Source organism: Rhopilema esculentum, chromosome 8 (genome assembly GCF_057945365.1).
Source record: "Rhopilema esculentum isolate cy_ngs chromosome 8, ASM5794536v1, whole genome shotgun sequence".
In the NCBI taxonomy this organism is placed as follows: domain Eukaryota; kingdom Metazoa; phylum Cnidaria; class Scyphozoa; order Rhizostomeae; family Rhizostomatidae; genus Rhopilema; species Rhopilema esculentum.
The window spans coordinates 6574546-6598265 of NC_142822.1; the positions used below are offsets into that span (position 1 = coordinate 6574546).

Consider the following 23720-nt stretch of genomic DNA (forward strand, 5'->3'; position numbering starts at 1 on the left):
TACACCTTTCACTAGTTGAAGATTCTCCACCGATTGAATTTCAGTTTGCTCCAGTATAAAATTGTTTATCTCTTGGTGCTCGTTACAAACTTTTCGCGTTGTGTCCCATTTCCACAAGTGTTTTTCCGACAAGTTTGACTTAAGCATCGCTATCTCTATTATACATTGTAATGAAGACGTCCCAATCTCAAAAACATGAAAATCCCGAAAAGCCATCTTACAGTTCAGTTTCAGAGTTCTTGAATGGTCAAAGCTAGCCACATTCTACTTTATTTAACAATTAACGGTCTTTTTTAGGAAAATATGTGGCAGAACCAGTCACAATTGCTGATAAATCATGAAAAGACGCAAACAGATGTGGATTTAGTTGCAGTGTGGGGACATGGGAAGGTCTCTGTGGCTATTGTGATGGACAATTTGTATACCAAGGGAGTAATGAGCGTGGTTATTAAAGATTGTATGCATCTTAAATGATCGAGGTAAATTCTTTCGCGAAATACGTACATGACATCGCTCGCAATAGCTATATCTAGATGTTGCGTGGTGAAAAATGCTCATGACGTCACTTTTTTAGGCTAGAATTGCTCGTGACGTCACTGGCGTTTTTTTCCACGTGGAGCAACATTGTACCAAAGCCTGAAGACCATAGACGACAGAAACGTGGATTTTTGCAGTTGGTCCTTACTTGAAAATTAGGAAATTGTTTAAGCCATGAATTTTAATCCTGTTTCTTTGTTTGGAAGCCATATTCACGTCTCCAATTCAGAGTTGAAGTTGTGTTGCTTCTATTGTATTCGCGGTTTAAACATCTGGCGTCGTCTATGTAGAGCGTAGACAAAGTTTCAGAACAACTTTTTTCGTGAATAGAACGACTAACACAAAGTATTACTATGAGCTTTGTTAAGAGCACCGGCATTGTCATTTTTCTCCATCCCTTTCTAAGCATCTAAGTCATTTGTTTTGATGTATGCATAAATGGAACAGGTTAAGCATAATTGAAAAAACCATTATCTTGGCAAACAGTCGACACAGAATCTCATCTGTTAAGTTAAAAAGCAAAATAAATGGCTCAATATACCGATGCAGTTTCTAGTGTTGAGCTGGTAAGGTGTATTGTCGGTGTTCCTAATACATTTCTGAACTCGTGGTCAACCGTCCTTCTTTATCACTTGCCTGTAAATTTTTAATCGCCTGTATATTTTATATCAATTAACAGACCTAGTCGGCATCTGCTTCTAAATTCTCCAATCTTTTTCTGAACTATCCTGTTTTTCAAGGTTCATTCCATCAAATTTCTCACATTTAATGTTTTGCCTTGAGCATGATGGTCTCATTACGCCAATGTAGAATGTAAGGGCCATGTCTGTTTCCCACATTTTCTTATGCTCTAACAAGTGAAAATATTGAGTCAACTTAAACTTAGGCCTAGAATGATTTATCAACTTTAATCCCGACAGCGCCCAACGCACACCCGTTCTATGAACTTATAATCCTTGATGTAAAGTTTTTCTGTGATTATCCGCAATTTGACGCCGTGCATCATGTTAGTGTTGTCATTAATTTTTTGAAAGGGATTAAAGCTATAATTTTTATAATTCATGTATTTAAGCGTTGCTGCCAATCTGTTCCAAATCATGCTTAACACAAAAGTTGCTCCGGACCTGTCTACGTAACTACCGCGTACTACTATCTGTCTCAGAGGTTTTATTACTAAAACAAAAACGCATGTGGAATTTCGAAAAGAACAAGCGTAGAAAAGAAATATTGCTGAGATATGTGGACAGATATTAAGTCACTGCTGGCATGGAAAATCTACACGGCTTTTCACTGCTTTTTTGGGAGTAAGAAATTGCTTCACCAATCTATAACCGTGGATTAGCGTTTCTAGGCTTCTGAGAAGATCAGTGTTGACGGTTGTTCTTTTTCCTTGTTTAAGGTTTGAAAACTTCTTGAGTTTTTTGCTGTAGGCATCTACTTTTTCCTCATCTTGGCTTCCACCTCTAAAATGATGTCTTTTGACAAAGAGTAAATATCGTTGTGCTACGACTGGTTTCCATTAATTGCCCTTTTACGTCGAATTGAACGTCTTACAATTTATGTATTATTTTTAATACAAACGTACACCAGTGCTTCCCATAAGTTGATCTGAATGAGGAAATGCCGCACGGGTCGGGACTTATAACAAGAGGAATCCCTCATGTTCCTTTCAATTTGATAGCCGAGGCAAAGTATAGCACAAAATTGGCATTGCTCAAATTTAACAGTTGGCATTTGAATTCTTAACCTCTTGCAACCGTCTAAAGGACTGGACGGCTTTCATCGTCCGATGCCAGTTTAGACTAATGATCTTATGCAGTTCTCCTGGATTTCAGTAATCAAAGTAGGTAGAAATATTTGGAAGATTATTTTGCATTTTGTTTGATATATATGTACCACATTAGTTGTTTGTTGATATAAATCATTAAGTGTAGAATTTGTCATTGCCTCATCCAATGCTTACTTCAGCTCGTGTAGTTAGGTTGTATTAGCAAATTTTTTATTGAATTTTCGTAATTATTGAATTAAAATGATATTTTCTCGTCAACTGTCTTCACTATTTGCGTCGTCTCCTTGTTTATTTATCACATTGTCCACCCATGAGGCGGATATCTTGAGCTTCAGCAAAGAGCTTAACAAGCACACAGTTTTTTAAACAAGGCACGTTTTCATAAGAAGCTCCGTAATTGGTCTGCATAAGTGCTACGAAACTGCTCTAAACATTAAAATAAATAGTAAAGATAGCGTGTTTTCGTTTTCCTCGTCAAGATATCGTGCTATCCAAGAAAAAACCGCTATTTCTGATGTGTGAATAAAGAAAAGGTCATGATAGCAGGCTGCTCGACGGACTCCGAAGGAATTCTTGCGGCGAAAATCGATGAAGCCCCGTATGCTGGGGCGAAATATTAGCCTTCACTGATTTACCTGTATTTGTTGTTATTCATTCTCGTCGCATTGCAGTGTTTCTCATTTGCTACATTTTTCTGATGTGTCGTTTTCCAACTGAAAGTCCAACTTTGAATCAATTGTAGCTCCAAAGAGCTTTTTATGATAAAACTTTCTATAATGTTTTGAAACACAATTTGAAATATATCCGCTTGTGCAACCGGCTGAATTTTCAGTATCAAACCAAATGTATGCAACAACTTCCTCGAATTTTTTGACTGCGTACAAATACCATATTATTTTGAGCAATACAGTATTCCCGAGAGCACTGTAGAGGAAATTCGATTTAAGATAAGTTGAATACTACTAGCCTTAATACAGATCCTTGAAGAACAGCAAACACTGCAGTGCCTGTTGCTGAAAGTACTTTATAATTACATTGGGGGTGAATATGCCACATTTCCCAGTTTTGTGTCCTAAAATTTAACAAATTTGAAATATATTTCGTATTCAATTAATAAAAGAATAAGTAACTTTCAGTACTGATAACTTTATAAATTTTCTTATCGAAAGTTATTTTGTCATTGAGGATAAATTTCGTTGATATAGAACTTCGATACACGTCATCTTTTAATTTCAATTCAATTTGATTTGATTGAACTGGATTACAAATATATCGTAATGTGAATAGAAAGAAGGTAGGATCAATCTTACTAGTCACATCGAGTTTGTAGGATAGAAGTAAACTTCTTGTCTAGGACACTGGTAAATCACACAATTTTTCGAGCCCACTGCCTTTAACAAGAGAAAGGAAAATATTCGTTTTAACAATTTTTTTATTTGTTACTTCCTTCAATGGATATTCTATTTTACACTCCCAGCTCAGCATTGATAATCACACAGCAGCATTTAATTTCAAAACAATTAACCAGGACGCATCAACGGCACACTACACAACTTGAACTTGAGGAAATAACAGTTTTTATCAAATGGCATATACGTCGCTAATGACACAAATTAATATGAAAAAGGTGAGTAGCAACAACAAAGGTGGTTCCTCGATGAAATTTGATAGAATGTTGATTACAAAAAAAACAATATTTATGCAAATATCTAAAAACGTCACAAACGAGAAAGGCAGAAAAATAACTTTGATAAAATAACATGAATTTGATAACAAAAGTGATTTTGTAGCTAAAAGGCATTTTTCGTGAACGTGATTGGTTAATGCAATACAATAACCTTTATTGATGAATTTTCACGACAGAAGAAATTCATGTTTCTATTTTAAATAACTGTCCCTTCAAATAACTAGAAGAAAAAATGTAGTGTTGTCCTAAGTGGATGGGGCAATATTCTTTTCCGTGATTTCCTTTTGTCTCTCAATAACACCTACTAACATTTTATCTAGTTATTCATTTCCATTATCAAAATTCTTCCCATGCCCAACTGTCAGTTTCTTTTCTTCCCGTATGAACTAGTCCGTTTTTGAAGAATCCCTACAAGAATTTTTATGAGCTCTACTCACAGGCATGCTCGAACAAAGAAAAAAGCTAGCACTCTGATTTTATTGCCACCACCTTCCACGTTGCAAGTTTTATACCGAAAGCATAGAAATCACAGTGATGACAATGAAATGCGTTGGAAAAAGCTGATTGGTTACTTGTGCAACAAAAGTTTCAGCCAATCAAATGAGACCACGCTCGGCGTCACGGAACAATTCAAAACCGCATGTGTAGTCCTCCTTTCACTCCTCCAGCTTACAGCACGGTTTGCAAGAGGCAACATGGACAAGAAAGTGTTAGTTTTCTTAGCATTCCTAGGCCTAGCATCGGCCAAAGTCTACTTTCAAGATGGATTTGAAGGTAAGTTGTCAAATTTCGTTGACTTATTCCAAATAATTTTTCTACTCGCTTTTAGTATTTCCGAGGATCTTCGGCCTAAAGCTTACTAGGCCTAACAACATAACCACCTTAGACTCACATGGAAAATCGTTTCCGAAAAGTTGTGTTATCAGAATGAACATTATTTCTGGTGATAAGCTATCGTAACTGCTATTATTATATTGCGTAATAAATTTCTTAGAATTGACAAAATGTAATTTTCTCAATTATACTTTGCCACGAAACAAAAGGCAGCGTCGTTAACGATGTATGAAAGGCTGACAAGAGTGGCTCTCTAAGAAAGTAAGTTATTCGAGAGAAAAGGGTCTATATTAAAGCGTAGTCTAGTTCTGTGCTTTTCTGTTTACCATGCAAGTGTGAAAAGTTTTATTTTGTAAATTTCAGACGAGAGCTGGGAAAAAAGGTGGACATATTCGACAAGTAAAGGTAGTGATGCAGGCAAATTCAAACTTAGTGCTGGAAAGTTCTATGGTGACAAAGACAAAGATTTAGGTATGCGTTTGTCTTTAGATATCTGTTCAAACAATGTTGTTAATATTTATTGTTACCCACCTGGGTAAGGTTGTGTTATTAATTGGCAATCATGTTTGTTCAGGTTTTGAGTTAAAACTTCTGATTACCTACAGGCTCTTAATAAGTTTGCATTGAGTAAATGAAGCTAAGACAGCCAAGACAGTTAGATATGATGACATTTAAAAACCGTTAACTGTTTGACAGCTAGGCTTTTCTTTACAATTTTAAATGATTTAAATTTTTGAAAGAACTTGTTCTCAGCACATTGTAGATATTACTTAACTATTAGGCTGTTGTTAGAAAGGGAGATAATTTGGCCAGTTCATCTAGTTTGAGATGTGTAGCATTGTGTTTATTTTGTATCATGGTCATTATGCTTTGTTTCAATACCAGAGTCGGGATTTTCCAATGTTCGGTCTACAATGATTTGCTAATTAGAAAAGCATCTTTGAAACCAAACCAATCGCCTTTCTATTGTGGTTTTTTTAATTTACAGGCATACAGACCTCAGAAGATGCAAAGTTCTATCAGTTAACATCAAAGATAGATCCCTCATTTTCCAGCAAAGGTAAGAAGCTTGTCTTGCAGTTCTCAGTTAAGCATGAGCAAAGCATTGACTGTGGAGGTGGCTACATTAAGCTTTTCCCTGCTGATATTGTACCTGACAAGATGTCTGGTGACTCTCCATACTATGTCATGTTTGGCCCTGACATCTGCGGTCCAGGAACCAAGAAGGTCCATGTTATTTTTGGATACAAAGGTAATAATTTGTTGACAAAGAAAGACATCAGATGCAAGGATGATGAATTTACACATCTCTACACTTTGATTGTAAACCCAGACAAGACTTACGAAGTCAGGATTGATAATGAGAAGGTGGAAAGTGGAGACTTAGAAGCAGACTGGGATTTCCTGGCACCCAAGAAGATCAAGGATCCTAGTGCAAAGAAGCCAGAAGACTGGGACGACAGAGCAAAGATTGATGATCCAGATGACAAGAAGCCAGAGGACTGGGACAAGCCAGAGTTGATCAAAGACCCAGATGCAAAGAAACCTGATGACTGGGATGATGAAGAAGATGGTGAATGGGAGCCACCAATGATTAGCAACCCTGAATACAAGGTAAGGAAGGAAAGGTCTCTTTGTATGCCAGATATATCGAAAATACCTTATATTTGCAGCCTGTTTTATTGGTGGATTTTTAGTATATATAAGCTAAGTTCTGCTGCTTATATACTATTATATTATTTCATTTCCGTGTTCTCTTTTTAAAGGGTGAATGGAAGCCAAAACAAATTGATAATCCTGCCTACAAAGGAGAATGGGTTCACCCAGAGATTGACAACCCTGACTACAAGGAAGACCCAGAAATTGGACAATTTGATAACATTGGTCATGTTGGTTTCGAGATCTGGCAGGTACATATGCATTTTCTTAAATGTCCTGTTTTTTTTATTTCTGATGTAAAATGATAATAAATGATTTTAATGGTCAATGATAAATGTATTGTATATATATATATATATGGTTTTTTAATGATAACATGAATGTCTCTCTCTCTCCCTTTCTCTTCAAATTATGCTAACCTTTTCTATTTCACCTTTTTTATGTTGACATCAAGAAGTTTGAATAAGTTGATATTACTCAGTGAAAAAAGGCTTGCCAGTTTGTTGTTTTATGCAGTTGGTGCTTTAAAGTTTTTATATTTTATTATGAAATGTCTTCTTTCAGTTTTATACCTAGATTATGTTTTTTCTGTTTCAATGTATACAACAATTTAAGATTTGAAGTCATTGCACAGCTATCTTTTTTAATTGTTTCAAAAAATAATTTAGGACTTGGAAGTAAGCTTTTTCCATGGTGTTTTGTAGCTGAAGCTGTCCTCCATGCAGTTTTTTAATAAGATTCCTTAATTTTAGGTTAAATCAGGCACCATCTTTGACAACATCCTTGTTACTGATGACATTGCTGAGGCTGAGAAGGAAGCAAAAGACCTTTTTGAAGCCACTAAGGAAGGAGAGAAGAAAATGAAAGACAAGGTACACTATTTTTGCTCTTATTTATGTATTTATATGTTTTTATATAGATTCATTGAATCTCTATAAGACAGCTTGATTTTAAATGTTACAAATTTTGTTCCTTTCAAAGTTAATGAGCGCTAGAACCAATTTTTTTCTGATTTTATGTTTGCTCTTTTCTTGCAGCAAGATGAAGAAGAACGTAAGAAGCAAGAAGAAGAAGAGAAGAAAAGAAAGGAAGAAGAGGACAAGAAGAAGTCTGAGAAAGCTGCAGAGGAGCCAGAGGTAATTTGAATTATTTTATGTTTTTTGTCCCAAACAGCTTACTTCTGCTTTAGTTAACTTGTTTTATTATAAGGACAGTTTCTTTTTCACTCCTAGGTTGGTTTCACTTCTAAAGAAAATTTACAGTATTTATAAATATAAATTTGTTGTTTTTAGGAGGAAGAGGAAGATGATGAAGAGGAAGGTGAGAAGAAGGATGAGAAATCAAGTGAGGGGAAAGAGGAAGTAAAAGAAGCTGAAGAAGCAAAAGAAGCTGAAGAAGCAAAAGATGAGAAACCAAGTGAGGAGGAGAAGACTGAAGAAGACAAAAGTGATGAAGATAAGACCGAAGAAGAACAGAAGGAAACACATGACGAGCTGTAGACAGTTGTAATTATGATAGAGAATTTCAAATTTGATTAATGGTCATCCATAGAGAGAACATGTGTTTCTAATGGACAATGAGATGCATGTAAAGCAGGTTGGCCTGGTAGCCCAGTACAGGCACTTAAATGTAGTAATTTCCAATCAAATTATGATGAAAATCAATTGCTAATGCTGCTATCAGACTGCACTGAGACTAAAACATAGTAAGGGCTATTTGTTCAAAGAGTGTTCCACCTTGAAAGAAAGTCATTCACATCCTTAATCTTCTTAAGTTCCAAAGATAGATTAAGAGAAAGATTTGATTTGAAAAATATTTTAGCCCAGTATTTATGCTGCAGTTTCTAGATGTTCAAATGTTTTCCTTGCATTTTTTTGCTTTATAACCATGACGGTTCCTTTTAACATCCTTTCAAAGTTGAATTATTTCTGTGAGCGAATTGGCAGAATCTTTTAGCAGTCAATGCTTTTTATTTAGAAGTTTAGAGAGAAAGTATGAATGAATTCAGGGTATGGTGCACAGCAAGTAAATGCCTTAGAGTTTTGTAATTTAATGTCTTGAACAAATATTATGTTTGCGTCTATAGAATTATGTTTCTGGTTAAGTTGCAGTTGTTGTCTTGCCAATTAAATTAAACAACTACAATGATGTGGTTTGTTTGTTTGTTCTTTTAAGAGTGCTTCCTTGCATTTTTCAATCATTATTTCAAACCTAAAAGAAATTGAATGGCTTTCTACTTTGCTTACATTTTCTATTATATATTTATAGTGGAACATACTGACAAAGGTCATATTAAAGCAACAAGCCATGTGTTAGCAGTATTTTGGACACCTTAATCCTCTGCATTTTGCTTCATGGCTTTGGTCCTTAAATTAAGTTTTTGAAGGTAGATTGTTCCAGCTATCAACATTTCAGCTGTTAGAGATGCCACAAAATCCTTTTCGTTGTTGTTTTGTGTATGATTATCGAAGATATGCATATTAATTTATTCAGCCAGGAAACAACTGTTTCTCACAATTCAGTTACTCTCAAAATACATTAAGTACCAAAAAGTCCGGTGCCAAGAATTTCGGTGGATTAATCCTCGGTGGAAAATTATAAGTCATATTCTTTTAAATTTTATTGTAAATTTAGGTTATCTATCTTCAACATAAAATTGCCTGGAACGCAGTCACAAAAGTTTGGATGTCAGTCAAATGAATGGAATTGAAGATTAGGCAAGAATGTCACAAACTCTTGTTAGCAAATCTTTTTTATTTTATTTCTAACCCATAGAGAAAAGTAAATTGGAAGTGCTAGTGTTACAGTGCGCAATATTTTCGATCGCCAACCCAACAAGTGGATTAGAAATTCTGATCGCTGGTAAGTTTAAAATTGAGGCGCCCAGATTGAAATCGCTGGAACGTTAGAATAAGTAATAAGGAGAAATTATGATTCGCTAGTAGAGTCATCAGTTCAGCCCATAGAGTGTTCAAAAGTTCTTGTATTAGAGGGCGAAAGTGAAGATGAGCTGGCATCTTACTTTTTGATGATGAACGAGAAACCGAAAGTGGGTAAAGTTCTTTTGTTATTTTTGAAGTCAATCGGTGTGAAACGAGATTTTTCTAGCGTTTTAAAATTTCGGTTTCAAACAAATTCGGTCGGATTAATTTTCGGTTGCCCTGCTTCACCGAAAATAAATGCCACCGAAATCTTTGGCACGTAATGTAGGAACTGTAGAGAAACATGCTTCAAAATATATATTCCAAATTTTTGATATACATTATCTCACATTACAACTGAAAATACTTTAGAGGTAATGGCAAAGACTACACTGCTAGTAGTGATATCTGACTATACTTATAATGATAGAGGTGATGAGAGAGCCTACTTTTCTAGGTTCACAGAGTTAGAAGTACCAGATGTTATTTCAAGAAGTAAATTCTATTATATAAAGCGGAATAGTTTAGCTGATTGAGATCTGTAACTCAAGTTGAATCGGTGCAACTAAGTGTCAGAAAGACAAATTGTCCCTCGTGTCAAAGGTTAATCGTTCTCAGGTTTATCGGTTTATGATTCAGAATTTTTACTTGTGTCCAGTCTCAACGTAGCATTTGCTTTCCTGATGAAGAACACCATTGCATTCCAGTTTTCCAATTAGTTAGATGTGCCTGTAAAAATGATTTTGACTGTTAGGAATTGTTTGAAAAATGATCAGGAAAAACGAAAAAAGATGGGGTGTTGCATTGTAAATCTTAGGCGTATTTAAAACTACGTTTAGTCTAAAATTTCTCTCGGAAATCTTTGTTTAGAATTTAGATTAATTGTTTTTAAAAAGCGGTAATAACTAGTTGTGTAAAAACATACGTTAAAGCTCCATGTTTTATCAATGTCAGTTTAAGAGTAGGGCAACACTACAAACGATTTGAATAAAAAGGACAGGTTAAATCAAATTAGGCCGTGCAGCAATTAGAATTTATTTGAGTAAAAAATAATTGAGTAAAAATTGTGTTTTGCATTGAAACAGAATAGAAATACATCATCTGTTTTTTAATAATTAATCATTCACAATTCGCCAACAGGGCAATGCTAAGGTTAACCTGTGTTTGGACAGATGAAGCTCAAATTTTGCTTGTGTCTTAAACTTGGGAGAATCAGTATTGGATAATTCATACTTACAAGTGCTTGGTTGTGAGTATCACTTGTCAACAACTGGGTTATAATTTTGGGTCCTAAAACAAAATGCAGTTATCAGGCTATCATTCTTTTACTTGTTTCTCGTTGTTCATTTTTAAGATTTTATTAAAAATATAAATGGAACGTAATCATTGAAGAATGTACTTCATTTTCAAAGCTGTTTCAGATAGCACACGATTGCAAATCATCTTCTTGACAAATTGTCCTTATTAAATATTTGTCAACTACCTTACTTTGACTTTCAAATAGTAATGAATAATTCGCCAGGCTCGAATCTAGTGAGTCTTCCAGATTTAATCCATTTGTAAATGAAAAGGCTAAATACTCAGTTTTTCACTTTTCATAAAGTTTACAGAAACAGTTGGTTATAAAGAAGTGGAATCACGAAGGAGTGCCTTGAAGAGCGGGAAAGATATTCTTGACGTTAAATCAGCTGCAAATTGTTTAGAACAGTTGGTCCTTTTCATTAATTTTCGTGTCATGCGTTGTAAAAATTTTGTTTTCCGAGAAAAACATTACAGAAATATCCCATGTTGCCAAATAACCGCGACTGTTACGATATGTTGAATTTGTTTAGTTTGTCACCCTGTGTAGAAGCGCCTACGCAAGGACCTACTTGCTTTTCTGTAAAGAGTAGAATCTTTAGAGTTGTTAAAGGAAGTTGTCGCCTGAAATTATCACGAATGAACGCATTATCATAACGAAACGTTGTATATCATTAATCTAATTCACGAATTATCTTAGTCTAAAATGTAACTGTTTGTTTTTATATCATCGTATCCTGGCAGTTCTTCAGTCATTATAGCTGGATTTGATATTTACAATCGTCGTTAATGTTGACGCAGGACGCAGGGCGCAGGACGCAGGACGCAGGGCGCAGGACGCAGGACCTTCCGTGTATCCTTACGAGGATACTCAGTCAACTTCCCAACACCATATATACTTGCATACCGTTAAGCTAGCCCCCTTCGGGCTCAAATAAGAATACTCTCTGTGTGCATTTTTATAGGAGTATTTTTTGGAGCTCTACGAGCTAAAACTAGACACGATGTAAGGCTAAACAGTTTGATTAAAAGCTAGATATATGTCCAAGAGCCTTGTGTGATCTTTCGTGGCAAGAAAAATTCGCATTACTCGTATGGAAATACAATAATATGTACCAGCTCGTGAAAAGTCTTCTTTGCTTTTTGAATGATGACATTTTTTAATTAAATAAAAAAATAGCTATGCAACGACCTGTAGAGTGCCGAAGTGATGACGTCACAAAAATCTATTTCTAGAATTTTTGAATTTTGATCTAATAACCTGAAAGAGCGTCATGGAATACTTCGAAACATGCAAAATCAATTGAAGGTATTACGAATGACTGAGATATGGCCACATGAGCACAGGCTCTTGCCCCATCAGAAATTTGGTTCATAGATTTATTGACCAGGCAAGAATAACAGTAATTTGTTAGCCAACTTGGAATCTTTCATTGGTCATTTAATAGGTATGTTATGCCTTTTTTTCAGATTATCTCGTCAAATTCATGAAACTCTAAAAAGATTGCTGATGACGTCATACTTCAGTACTCTATTGACGGTATTCCAACTTACCGGCATGTACCAAACTTCCTGGGCTGCAACGCCATTCAGCACTTTGGCGCTGTCTAAATGAGGCTTGACCACTGATGGCTGACACAAATATTGCTCTGGGGCCAGATATTTGAAATTGAAGGACATGCATGGTTCGATCGAGTCCAGGCATTTGGAATAGCATTTGAACCAATCCGAAACAATCGTCTGGGAACCCAAGTAGATAGCTGGAAACGAAAGAAGATAAATATGTCATCAGAGCTGGAGTAGCTACTCCTCATACTCAAAGCTACATTTATTCAGTCTTCGAGGGTATGGAAATTTGCAATATATCAAAAAAAAGTTAATGATTCAATAGACAACAATGTACCCAACATAGATCCTCTTGAAAACTCCACGTAGCAGCAAAAAGTGCTTTATAGGGTGCACATGTTGTCTTTATCTACACAGCATTACAACAAACTGTTTTTTCAAGAGAAAATAAATTCGTTTGTCAAATAATTGCTTTGATTTAATTCTTGTTAGTTGTATGACATTTTCTGTCGTTCTTCTGTGCAGTAGTCACAATGCATTTAAATTTAGGCCGTTATCGTGAATATTGTTCTGTCTTTGTAACAGCAACTCTTGTTATAAAAGAAATGATAGTGAAAAGGTAACCTACACTCCTCCTTAATATAGGAAGATTTCATGAGATGAAAGTCGACTATCTTCAAATCAGCATTCTTGAACAGAAATTCCGTCTTTGTTCCATCGGGGATGAAGGCGAAGCTACACAGAAGAAGCAAAGCGACTTGACGGTAAAACATGGCTTTTTCCTCGTTGGCTCTTTATTTCGCTTATAATTTTGAAGTCCTTCGTAAAAGTTTATGTTCGACTATGCTACGACAGACTTAAAGTTAAATCAAGTTAAATTAAATCATCAATTTTTGATGGTAACTATAGGGAACAAAATAATGCTGAAGGCTTGCTTCTAGGGAACAGCAGGTTCTATTCATATAGCGGGTAGCAGCAAAACCAGGTTTCTCTTGGTTCTCTAGGAAAATTCAATTAAACAACCAGCAATAGAAAATCATATTCAAAAAATCGTCATGTGACTATGTGACTAACCAATCGTTTACTTTTTTTAAATATATCTATAATCACATATCTTTTTCTACACTCGCCAAAATTTCCATCAGAAAATTGAACTTGTAAAAATTATCTGATTTAGAGTGGATAAAGGACATTTCTTGAGCTCAGATACCACCCTTATCATTTGTTATCTATTATCATTTGTTTTCGTTCATGAATTAACTTAATAGTGCTAAGATTCGGGCGGGTGAACGTTGAATAAGAGGTGCATTGTTATAAAATTGGATAAGTCTTAGAACTGAGTATCAAGTCACACCCTTATAGTTTCGCCTTATCATCTAGCAACATGGCTTAGCAAGAATTTTTAAATTTAAGTCATAGAAGTAAAGGCCACTGATAAATTTAAGCCTTGCAAAAAACCGGAAGTGTACCATTATTGATGACACCATTAAGCCTAGCGCACACAGCAGATTTTTGTCGCAAAAACGAAGATTTTTGTCTTTCACGATAAAAATCTGCAGTTTGCGGGGTCATAAACGAAAGTTTTTTGTGATAATCTTTCAGATCAAACATGTTTGATATCTGTCTTTGGTCTTTGCGACCAAAGATAAAAATCGTGCTGTGTGCGGAGTTGAAAGACAGGTTTTCCATTCTTAAACCAATCAAACTTTGATTTTTCGATCACATGACTGGCTTGGCTCTCTCTCCTTCCCGCCAAAAATGATAGCACATGGTTCGCTTGAAAAAGAACACCACGCAGAACCCACCAGAAGCAGAAGTCGGCTTGTGGACGACAAGCAAAGAGGAGCAGTTTGTCGATTTGTAGCAGGAACGATCCTGTCTGTATATCGTAAATTCGCCGAATATACTTTTTCAAGGAGAGATTTGAACAGGTCTTCGTTCAGTCGAAAGTAGCGTTGATACTCAGGTTTATCCTCCAATGCTAACTCTTGCACAATATTTTGATAATCTCCCAGTTCATTTCTGCGCTCAATCCATGACTTAAACCACATTCGTCTCGCAATTCGCCTCCTCCTACTTTTTCTTAACGAAAGGATGACTGCCAAAATTTTTTCTTTTTTTCCAAATTCATGCCTTTCGTCTCTTATGCAGATTTTTGTGTTCAACATTTTACGCGCCAAAATACTTAAACTAGCGTGAAACCGAGGTGAAACCGTGAAACCGAAAACAGCCGTGCTGTGTGCGGGCAGTAAGTTCTTTCGTGAAAGACAAATGCGTTTTTAAAGCTCGCTTTGCATTTTTGCAAGTTTTTTAAACTTAAATACAATCACATCTTTAAAAATGCCTTTGAAGTCTCGTAAGTAACTATAAATATACTTTTCTGATATTGCCTGGTGTGTTAGATACTGTATAAGACCTTGTCTTTTGTTTTGTGCCAATTGGGAATGTTTAATTTCTTGCTTGCAAAATAAAATACTTTGTGGTTTGCGGTTTTGGAGACGTCTCTATTTGTAACAATTGGAAGCATTACAAAGCTCACAAGGCACTATGTCTCAAAAAAGCAGGCAATTTCCAAAAGTAGCAAATAAGAAACACCGCAATGCGACGAGAATGAACAACAATAAATACACGTAAATTAATGAAGGCTAATATTTCGCTCCGGCATACGGGGCTTCATCAGAGCAAAATGTCCTAAAAAGGTGTGAGGATGGCTCAGTTGTTAGAGACGCTGACTACAGACGCAAAGGTCCGTGGTCCGAGTCCCTGGCATGACCAACCTTTCACCCAGAGTGAAGAGTGTCGCCAGCTCTCCGTAATTCCAGGCGTAGGAATCACGAGGTGTGGTCACATCAAGAGTAAGGACCAGGACACTGCTCGATAAGCATAAGCTTCTCAGTGTCCTAAAAATTACCTTTGGGTGCTAGGTAGAAACAATTACAAAAGGTCCTAAAGAGGTTACTTCTTAGAAAAAAGCATCTTTATAAAAGTTGGGGGGAGCACATGCCACTGGTCTGCTCCCAGTTCCAAGATCATTAGCACCACCACCAGTACCTTAGCCCATGCGAGGGGCAAGAAACTCCAAGAAAATCTCGTACACCTTTGGTGGAAATCCTATTGTTTTATCTGAAAATCCTCGGAAATCCTTTTGTTTTTAGGAAAAATCTCGTACGCTATTTGCAAGAGTGAATTGCCCCTCGAGCCCATGTTGGTAGGTTTGTTACAATACTGTACAATGTTTAATGAAGATAAATTTGTTCTTTGTATTTAATTGAGGAAACAATGCTTTCAGGGTTTCACCAACAAATAGCATAAGGAGCGCCTTTCTTTGTGAATTTCCCACAGGATCTTGCTTTTGATAGAAACCCCCAAAGATAGAAAGAAGCGTTCAAATACGGACAAACCTCAGAAAAGACCAGATAATAACTAGCTATCGTTTGGTCTTGCAAACCATTCAGTTTTTGAATTTTCAGGTCAAGCCCCTGTTGGAAGGTCGGAGAATTTCTGACGCCACTACTGTACTACATTTTTTGTTCATGTAAAAAGAATCAAAAAACAAAGCGTGCAATTTACGTCATCACGAGTCAGCAACGCCAGCATAGTTGATGTGATCATCCCATAATATAACTTTTCTGTCAAAAGTAAACCGAGCATGCAAAAAGGGTTGTCCAAAATTAAAGGAAATGAATATGAGTGTTATAAACTTGAAAAAATAAATTTAGATGTCATCTCGCAATTTCTCAGGTTGGTTCGTCACCTTTCATGTCGAAACCGTATGATATAGGTCAGTTTTGAAATTTTGGCTTTGGATCAGGGGGCCTTGGGATCAAGTAGGCTTAAGGATCAGGGATCCTGGGGGAAGGTGTGTAAAACCACTGAATTTATGAGGGTTTTACAGGCTTGTGTTCGCAGATTCTGCAGTAAAAGAAAGTACAAAATTTGATAAGCGTGTTCTTGTTTCTTGGCTTGACGGTTCTTATAGTTTTATCTAATTCAACAACGACTAAACGGCTCACTTTGACAAAACTGGTATGCTTCAAACTTCTCGAAATAACAACGGCTATCCGAACATCTAAAATCACGACTAAACTCTAGCGACTGGCACGATGACAAACAAAATGACTGACGCAACAACGATAGACATTCTCATTAACAATAACGAACCACAAACACGATGCACGACAGACAAAACTAGTTGTATAACACTAGTCAAGAAAACCTGCTACTTCTTAGGAGTATACTATTCAATGTTGCGTTAGACCATAGTTAGGGTAAACTTTAAAAACTATTACGAACGTATTATCGCAAAAAAGTGGGGGGGGGAGCTATAACCCCTGCTGGTGACTTGCTTGCGGTACAACCTTAACTGCGGTACAAATCGTCAGCTTGTGGTACAACCTTAACTGTTTCAACGAGTACAAGATTTTGTCTATATGAATATCCATAGCAGTGCAAATAATAAGCCATTGGTGTCTTATCTTTTATAAGTTTTTGGCCCCCACTGTGGGGCACTTGTATTTCCTTAGAATTATTCCTTTTCCCCAATCGATCTCCAATTCCCAGTGACACCAAAAAAAACTCACATTTGCTACGACTGTCGTTTATTTTCTTTGTCACAGTTATTTACTTCAATTTACTCTCTTCTTTCTGATCTCTAAGCATTGCGTATTTATACATTTTTCTTACCTATCGAGAATATTCGAAAACTTAGTCATGCTTACATAAGTTTGTTCTATTCTTATCATATTGCATCACATTACGTCATAATCGAATGTTCCACAATTTTCTACCGAATTCTTAATTCTCAAAACGAGGCTGAATCATAGTTCCGGGTTATTTAGGCCTAATCGATACACTCGGATAATAAAGTTTATAAAAATCAACGATTTCTACGAATTACATTAAGTCGTTGATTAAAGTTTATTAAAATCAAGGAGAGTTATTCAGCGTTCTCAACACCACCTAGCCTTCCGCTCATAACACTCGCTCCATCAAATCCCATACCTATCTGGCATCCTTTGTAGTCCAAGCCCATCTGCTCAAGTTTGCTGAAAATATCTTTACCCATTGATTGAGCATCTAATTCCTTCATTGCCATGAAGGTTTTAAAACATTCCTAGATGTTTTTTGCATCTTCCTCAAAAAATCTTGTTACCAAAGACAATTATTCTGTTTTTCTGACATCTTTTGATTGATTCATCAGCTTGCATTGAAAAAACGTGATTTTTTAACACTCTCCACGATTTCCTCAAGCACCATGGTTGCCAAGGTTTCAATGACCTCATTTTGTATCGAGGAGGAAGTATACTTTTCATTCTTTGGTCCACTTTTTACACGGTCGGCTATCTGACGTTACCTGGATTTGTAACATCGTCATTCTCTCTATATCCTCACTGTGCAATGTTTTGAGTGGAAGCGATGAGAATGACTTCTCCAATGGTCTTCATATAATGGCGATTTTCGGTGTCTTTTTTACGATAGTTTTCACTTAAGTCCTGTTCTACGGATATTTTGGCAGCTTTGTTTCTCTCATAATCACTCCAGGACATTATTAAAGCTTTGTGGCAATGAGAATTGATGTGCTTCGTTATTGCACCCTCTTTTCCAGTCTCCAGTCTTAGTAAATGCCTCTTCAGCGTTACCATAACCAGGAGGACAGAAATGTCGACAGGGAAAGCAGAACATGGCATCAAATTCTTGTGAATACTCGGCCCAACTGTAGCGCTCATACCAACTTGCTACAAATGATCTGCCTTGAGATATCCCTTCACTGTGCTTCCTCCAGCGTGTTGAGATATGTCATTTGGCGCCTCTTTCACTCCTGTATCTTCTTTTCTAGTCTTTTTAGCTTGTAGCTCCTTATTATTTGAGTTATCCTTGCGCTTTCTGAAATTAAAAAACCTATCCATAAATGAAAGCACAACCCTTGAGCGAAATAAATTCGATAAATAGCAGTAGTTTCGCAACAATTTCGCAATTTGTTAAACGACCTATTCGCATGTGATTCAGTCTCGAAGAGTTATTGCAACTTTAGTAACACTCACAGGAAGCCATTAGCAATCCTTAGAACGGCTGAATTAGGCAGACCATCTAACAACGGACCCTAAGAGCTAGCACGAGTCTATATAGGTATTATAATGAATAACTAAATGACATATCAAAAGCTACGTATAAAGCATATGGGCGGAAACACTAACCAATAACCAAAAATCTTCTTGAAAAGTGGGGGCAAATGAAGGGGTCGAAAAAATTGTGCCAAGGCCCCCTAACCACCCCCCTTTAGTAAAACGTCACTGAAACTGTAGTGATTGTTAGCTTTCATTTCCCTTTTCACGTGGACCCCATGTGAAAGCGGAACCCACCAAAGAAACAATTGTGACGTCACTTGTATCCCGAAATGCCATCTGGTCGCACCATAATAACAAATGTGAGAACAAAAAATTGGCCAGAAGTTGAAGTGCGGTTTGTAGAATTTCGCCGTCCTGAAACATATATATTCATACATATACCATGGGAAACTGCTTGAAAGGGATAAGCACAGATAATGCTTCGCTTCTTCGGGAGGATACGACATTGGATCATGTAGAACCCCCGCCACCATACCAGGTAAGACCAATTTGGGCCTAAAGTTCCCAAATATCTAAGATCTCTGTCGAATCAACAAAACATAAAATACTTAGTTTGATACAAAATGTTTTAGCTTTATTGTTGATCATATCATTTACTTTTTTCTTGTTCTGGAACAAATTCGATAGAGTACCTAAGTCAGTGATAGGTCTTCTGAAGTTTCTTTTGAACCTGATATAATTCCTTTACAGTCCGCTTAAATCCATGTATCAAATTTCTTTTCATGGTCGAGTACATGAGTGACATTGGGAAGGAATTCGGCGTTAATTTGAAATTGCTGAACATTCTGAAGCCTGCATATGATAAAGTAAAGGTTTCCGTCGACTTTTTCTGATACAGTTTATCACCCGAAAACAAAATAGGCTGTCTTTCTAATTCGATGGCAACACAAAACAAACGTCCTGTATGTATCACAGACCGTATCACACCGGTGTGACAGATCAGTCACAAGCCGACCTTTCCTCTCTTCTAACGTCGTTACTGTATGAACTGTTCCAACTTCTATCGTCATTTTTTTGTTCCATTTGTTTGCGAAAAAACTTCATCATATTCCTTAATTTTTCTAATGTATAATTGTTAATTTTGATTTTAGTAGATGTGGGCTTGTTTTTTCAAAGAAAACTTAGTAGATCCCATTTATTTCTGGTCTATGTATCTTCAGTCCACAAGAGCTATATGTGATATTTATATTTTTTTCATATCTTTGTGTAAAAATTTTCTAAATCGTTGCTTAATCTCTGTTGCGAAAGAGTTATTGTTTGCTAAGGGGAGACAGGTGTGATAGTTTGGTGCACATGAGATTTCTGTGAAACTATTGTATCCCAATATCTAAGGCCACCGGATACTGCAATTTGAATGCAGCCTTACTGTTGACAAAGGTGATTCTTCAAGCTGATTGATTTTGTATTATATTTCAACTACAGGAAGCAATTAGCTGACCATTACTGAAGTCTAATGCAATCTTTATCACACCTTATTATTTTTAAAGAAAATTCAAAGAATTTTTAACTATACCCGAAACTCTTTCAATATTACCTTAGTTGACCCTACCCCTCTTCAAATATTAGCGAAACAATAAAAATTTGTAAAGATCTCAAGGAATAAGGTCCAATAATCCTGTATTAATTTATTTCAGACAGACTGTTTCTATCATTATAAGAAAGGGTGTGATGCCCTGCTACACTTAATAATATTTTTGGGGACTTAATTTGCCTCCTGCCATATGTAGAACAACAAGAATGAAAATACAGTAATAAATTTATTCAACCATAAAAAATCCTAACCTATTTATTTTTCAATGAGTTTTAAGACCACAAAAATGGTGAATTTTTATAATCATGTATTGAATTGGTATGAACAATGGAACCTTAATATCAAAGATTAATTTTAGCCTCAACTACATAAACAAGTTATTAGAAAAAATATATTTTTGGAAACTGTCCCACCCAATTCCAGTCCTACCAAAAAATGTAGGATATTACATAAAGTTTACTGTGCTGATAATGTAGCCCCTGAGGGGTTTCAAAGTTTTTTTCTGACAACAATATTTAAAGTTAGTAAGACTCTGGTGATCTTTGCTTATATTTACCTAAATATCTTAAAACAATTAGATTTGGGAAAGCTTGCATAACTTCATTTAATTAAAATTTTGCTAAGAAAAACATGCCATTTGTAGGAAACTTGACTGGGCTTGACAATTTCAGTTTTCGAATTTGGAGGCATTAACGATTGCAGTATTATATTTTAATCTTCTTTTAACTGTAGGAAGAAGCTGCACCAGTTTTTTTGCAAGGGCAGGTTCAAACAAGTTTAAGTGAGGAACAACAAATCAGGGTTGCACAGCGTCTAGGGCTTATAAGTCATCTTCCTACAGGAGTGTTTGATGGAACAAAGAAAAAGCGAGAGTAAGGGCTAGTTTGATGCTATCTCTTTGTTGGAATATATTAATCCAATGGTACCAACCAATGCATTATATAAATTTATTATATGTATATAATATTAAGGAAAGCATTCTAGGAAAGCTTTTGAGGAAAGTGTTATTGAATCAATTTATATGGGAAAAGTTTTCTTATGTATGGTTTTTTATCAGGATAAACACTGAAATTGGGATATTGTTTGGGGTTTGTCCTTGTTTTTTCTGTGTCATGATGTTTGTAGTTTATATTTCCCAACAAAAGTTTCAATTCTATTAGATTGTGGACACTGTTTGGAATTTGAAATATTTTGTAAAGAGCTTTATTTTTAATAGCCTGTTGTCCAAAGCATCAAGCCTTGCAATGTATAATTGATTTATTTATACAATTACTGCACATTGACCAATTCTATGGTTATAGTCACAGGTTTGAAAAAAAATGCTATTCTTAAAAGGATAAGGCTGATTTGATAAATGCTCTTTGAATCAGTGATAAAAAAGGACTAAGTCTTCTCCATATATTGATGTTGTTAAGCTGTTAGAATCAAATGCTCAAAGTGCCTAAAATAAACTTTACAAGATGTTTTTAACATATATTATTCTTCTATTAGATAATTAAAAATTAACTTTTGGCTATCTATCTTATTTATAGGTGTGTTATTTGTATGATAGAACTAGAAATCGGTGATCCAATACGGTTTTTGCCCTGTATGCATATATATCACAAAGACTGCATTGATGACTGGCTATTGCGATCATTTACCTGTCCATCATGCATGGAACCAGTGGATGCTGCACTTTTATCAACATTTTACACTAGTGAATAGATGAATTTTTTTGATGGTGAGTTGTCTGTAAATTTTGTTTTATTCTTGCATACATCAGATGTTGATCTTCCTTTCAAAATCTATCCATAAGCTTAAAGCACGTTTCTATCACTTCTTGTCAAATTGCTTGCTTTTTATCAGAATAATTAATAAGCATGTCCCTACCTGTGGTTGTTTCTTTTACTAGTAAGGGTAAAAATATTTCCAGTTGTTATTGCTTAAAAAGGTTGCAAGTTTGCAGCTTTAAAAGTATAAAAATTAGTACAACCATTTGGTATCAAAAGTTAAATGGTAAACATTTGTATGATCAGTAGTTTCAAGATGGCATTGAAAAACTAAAAAACCTTTATATTTTTTTGACAAATTGACATATGGACAAATTATTCAATGATCATTTTTATTCCCATTTGATTAAGGGTTCCCCTGATAATTTTTTTCTAGATATCTATACCACAATGCCAAGCATGGTTAGATGTGTATTTATATGGCTACCTTGCATTCAAGGTATGAAGAGAAACATTTAGTGAATATAGAAGTCTAAAAATTTATTTAATGTTATTCAGTTTGTCAATCAGTTGTAGAAGTTCGTCTCATGCTTCCTTGAGTAGTGAGTGTGAAAAGTTGCTTCATTCATAATTATAGCAAATTGCAGTTCAGTTTCAGTATATTGAAGAGTTTTGTAAGATATCTGGCAGTGAATGGCTTTAAGTTAGAGTTGATATTCAATAATTATGTCTCCGCTACTTCATTCGATTGATTCTATTTCTGATTTCATATATTCCATTCCCCATATCTTTGTTTGGTTAACTTGGCTTGACTTCAGAAGAAATCTTGCTATTTAGTATGAAATATTTTTCAATAATTTCATGAATGAAACTCCATAGTAACCAGGTTTACCATCCCAAAAGTTAGAAATGCACTTCCCAGATCAACCCAAGTTCTAGGTAATCCAAATACTACATTTATAGAATCGGATCCTTTTTGCTTGAAAATCTCCACTCTTATAAATTGATCAAAAGAAACGATTAGTGGAACTGATCAAGGAGGTGGGCCTTTTTTTGCAAGATACAAACTTTTGTTAGTGGCCCTTCCCCACCCTCCCACTATTTTTGTAAAGAAAGTGCTAAGCAACATAGGGGCCCTATTATAGAGGTTCCAAAGCCGCAAAGCCATCTAAAAATTAGCAAAAAGCTGCAATCCACAAGCACATTAAGTCAATTTACACAAAAAGAGGCAAGACACATCGTATTTGATGGCCATTTTGCAGAAAAACCATTCCCAAAATTATGGGCTCTAGTTAGAAATTGGGCAAGACTGGCAAGCTGAAAATCTGGGGCTTCCACATACATACTTTACAAAATGTTGATAGTTTTTTTAAGTAGAAGATAAACTGAAATGAACACATTTCACTACAGGACTGCAATTTGCTTTTATTATCAATCGATTTAAAAAGTTTGAGGGTAATTACCTTTGATTAGTCAACTGTTAGTATTAATCAATATTTTTGGGAATTATTCTGATATTTCTTGTATAATGTTTCTTGTATAGGAGATTGACAAATTCTATTATTCCAACCCTGCTTTAAGATTAGACCTTGAGAATACCAACAAATTATGCTGGTCATAAACACAGTGCCAATCAGGAATGTGTTACGAAACCATTTTAGCTGCCACAATTGCTGAGTCATTTCAACTTTTTTGTATCTTCCTTTGCATAAGTAATGATTGAGGTTTCTGTATTATTGTGTTGGTTTTAGATCTTTGCAATTCTATGCTTGCTTTTTATGTTAAACACGAATTGAATCTTAGACAGAAGTGTACATAGAAAAGAATGAGAGTAGCTAGAAGACTTTTGTGAATATTCTTATAGCTAGTTATAAATTATGATGTGTGTTTAGTTATTTGTAAATAGGCATTGAATCAGTAATCATCGTTCTTTGATTAAAGTATATGGTCACTTTGTAACTGTTTGAGTTTGGATTGCATAAAATTCGTTGAAGTTATATTGCCTTTTCTTCGTTGAATCCATCAAAGAATTTACATTCCTGCTAAAAGAATTTCGTGGG

At 35.5% G+C, this 23720-nt stretch overlaps 4 protein-coding genes across 4 annotated transcripts in view; 3 read left to right on the forward strand and 1 right to left on the reverse strand.

Moving 5' to 3' along the window:
* Positions 1-2584, forward strand: part of LOC135694636 (F-BAR domain only protein 2) — a 33205-nt gene extending 30621 nt beyond the window's left edge. The window contains exon 27 of the mRNA XM_065213454.2: positions 298-2584. Coding sequence (XP_065069526.2) covers positions 298-341 — 44 coding nt within the window. The 3' untranslated portion in view covers positions 342-2584. The remainder of the gene's footprint in view (positions 1-297) is intronic.
* A 2042-nt stretch (positions 2585-4626) lies between these two features.
* Positions 4627-8651, forward strand: LOC135694638 (calreticulin). The gene is made up of 7 exons (XM_065213456.2): positions 4627-4787; positions 5211-5318; positions 5836-6461; positions 6614-6757; positions 7259-7378; positions 7544-7642; positions 7799-8651. The coding sequence occupies exons 1-7, from the start codon at positions 4709-4711 to the stop codon at positions 8003-8005; spliced, it is 1383 nt and encodes a 460-aa protein (XP_065069528.2). The 5' UTR covers positions 4627-4708; the 3' UTR covers positions 8006-8651.
* LOC135694647 (uncharacterized) lies at positions 6101-13161 on the reverse strand. The gene is made up of 4 exons (XM_089109559.1): positions 12921-13161; positions 12281-12486; positions 10665-10717; positions 6101-10156 (listed from the first exon to the last, which is right to left on the reverse strand). Exons 1-3 carry the CDS (start codon positions 13063-13065, stop codon positions 10703-10705), a joined length of 366 nt encoding a protein of 121 aa, XP_088965685.1. The 5' UTR covers positions 13066-13161; the 3' UTR covers positions 6101-10156; positions 10665-10702.
* A 5532-nt stretch (positions 13162-18693) lies between these two features.
* On the forward strand, positions 18694-23657 carry LOC135694646 (RING finger protein 11). Its single transcript, XM_065213465.2, has 4 exons — positions 18694-18895; positions 20681-20820; positions 21481-21671; positions 22097-23657. The coding sequence occupies exons 1-3, from the start codon at positions 18800-18802 to the stop codon at positions 21653-21655; spliced, it is 411 nt and encodes a 136-aa protein (XP_065069537.1). The 5' UTR covers positions 18694-18799; the 3' UTR covers positions 21656-21671; positions 22097-23657.
* Positions 23658-23720: the final 63 nt, after the last annotated feature.

Bases quoted from the DNA above. Each gene is read 5' to 3' on its own strand.
- LOC135694646 (XM_065213465.2), top strand. From the start codon at position 18,800: ATGGGAAACTGCTTGAAAGGGATAAGCACAGATAATGCTTCGCTTCTT. The intron at 18,896-20,680 runs GTAAGACCAATT...TTTTAACTGTAG, and splicing joins AACCCCCGCCACCATACCAG to GAAGAAGCTGCACCAGTTTT. The intron at 20,821-21,480 runs GTAAGGGCTAGT...TCTTATTTATAG, and splicing joins GGAACAAAGAAAAAGCGAGA to GTGTGTTATTTGTATGATAG.
- LOC135694638 (XM_065213456.2), top strand. From the start codon at position 4,709: ATGGACAAGAAAGTGTTAGTTTTCTTAGCATTCCTAGGCCTAGCATCG. The intron at 6,758-7,258 runs GTACATATGCAT...CCTTAATTTTAG, and splicing joins TTGGTTTCGAGATCTGGCAG to GTTAAATCAGGCACCATCTT. The intron at 7,379-7,543 runs GTACACTATTTT...CTTTTCTTGCAG, and splicing joins AGAAGAAAATGAAAGACAAG to CAAGATGAAGAAGAACGTAA.
- LOC135694647 (XM_089109559.1), bottom strand. From the start codon at position 13,065: ATGTTTTACCGTCAAGTCGCTTTGCTTCTTCTGTGTAGCTTCGCCTTC. The intron at 12,487-12,920 runs GTAGGTTACCTT...TTTCGTTTCCAG, and splicing joins TTCCTATATTAAGGAGGAGT to CTATCTACTTGGGTTCCCAG.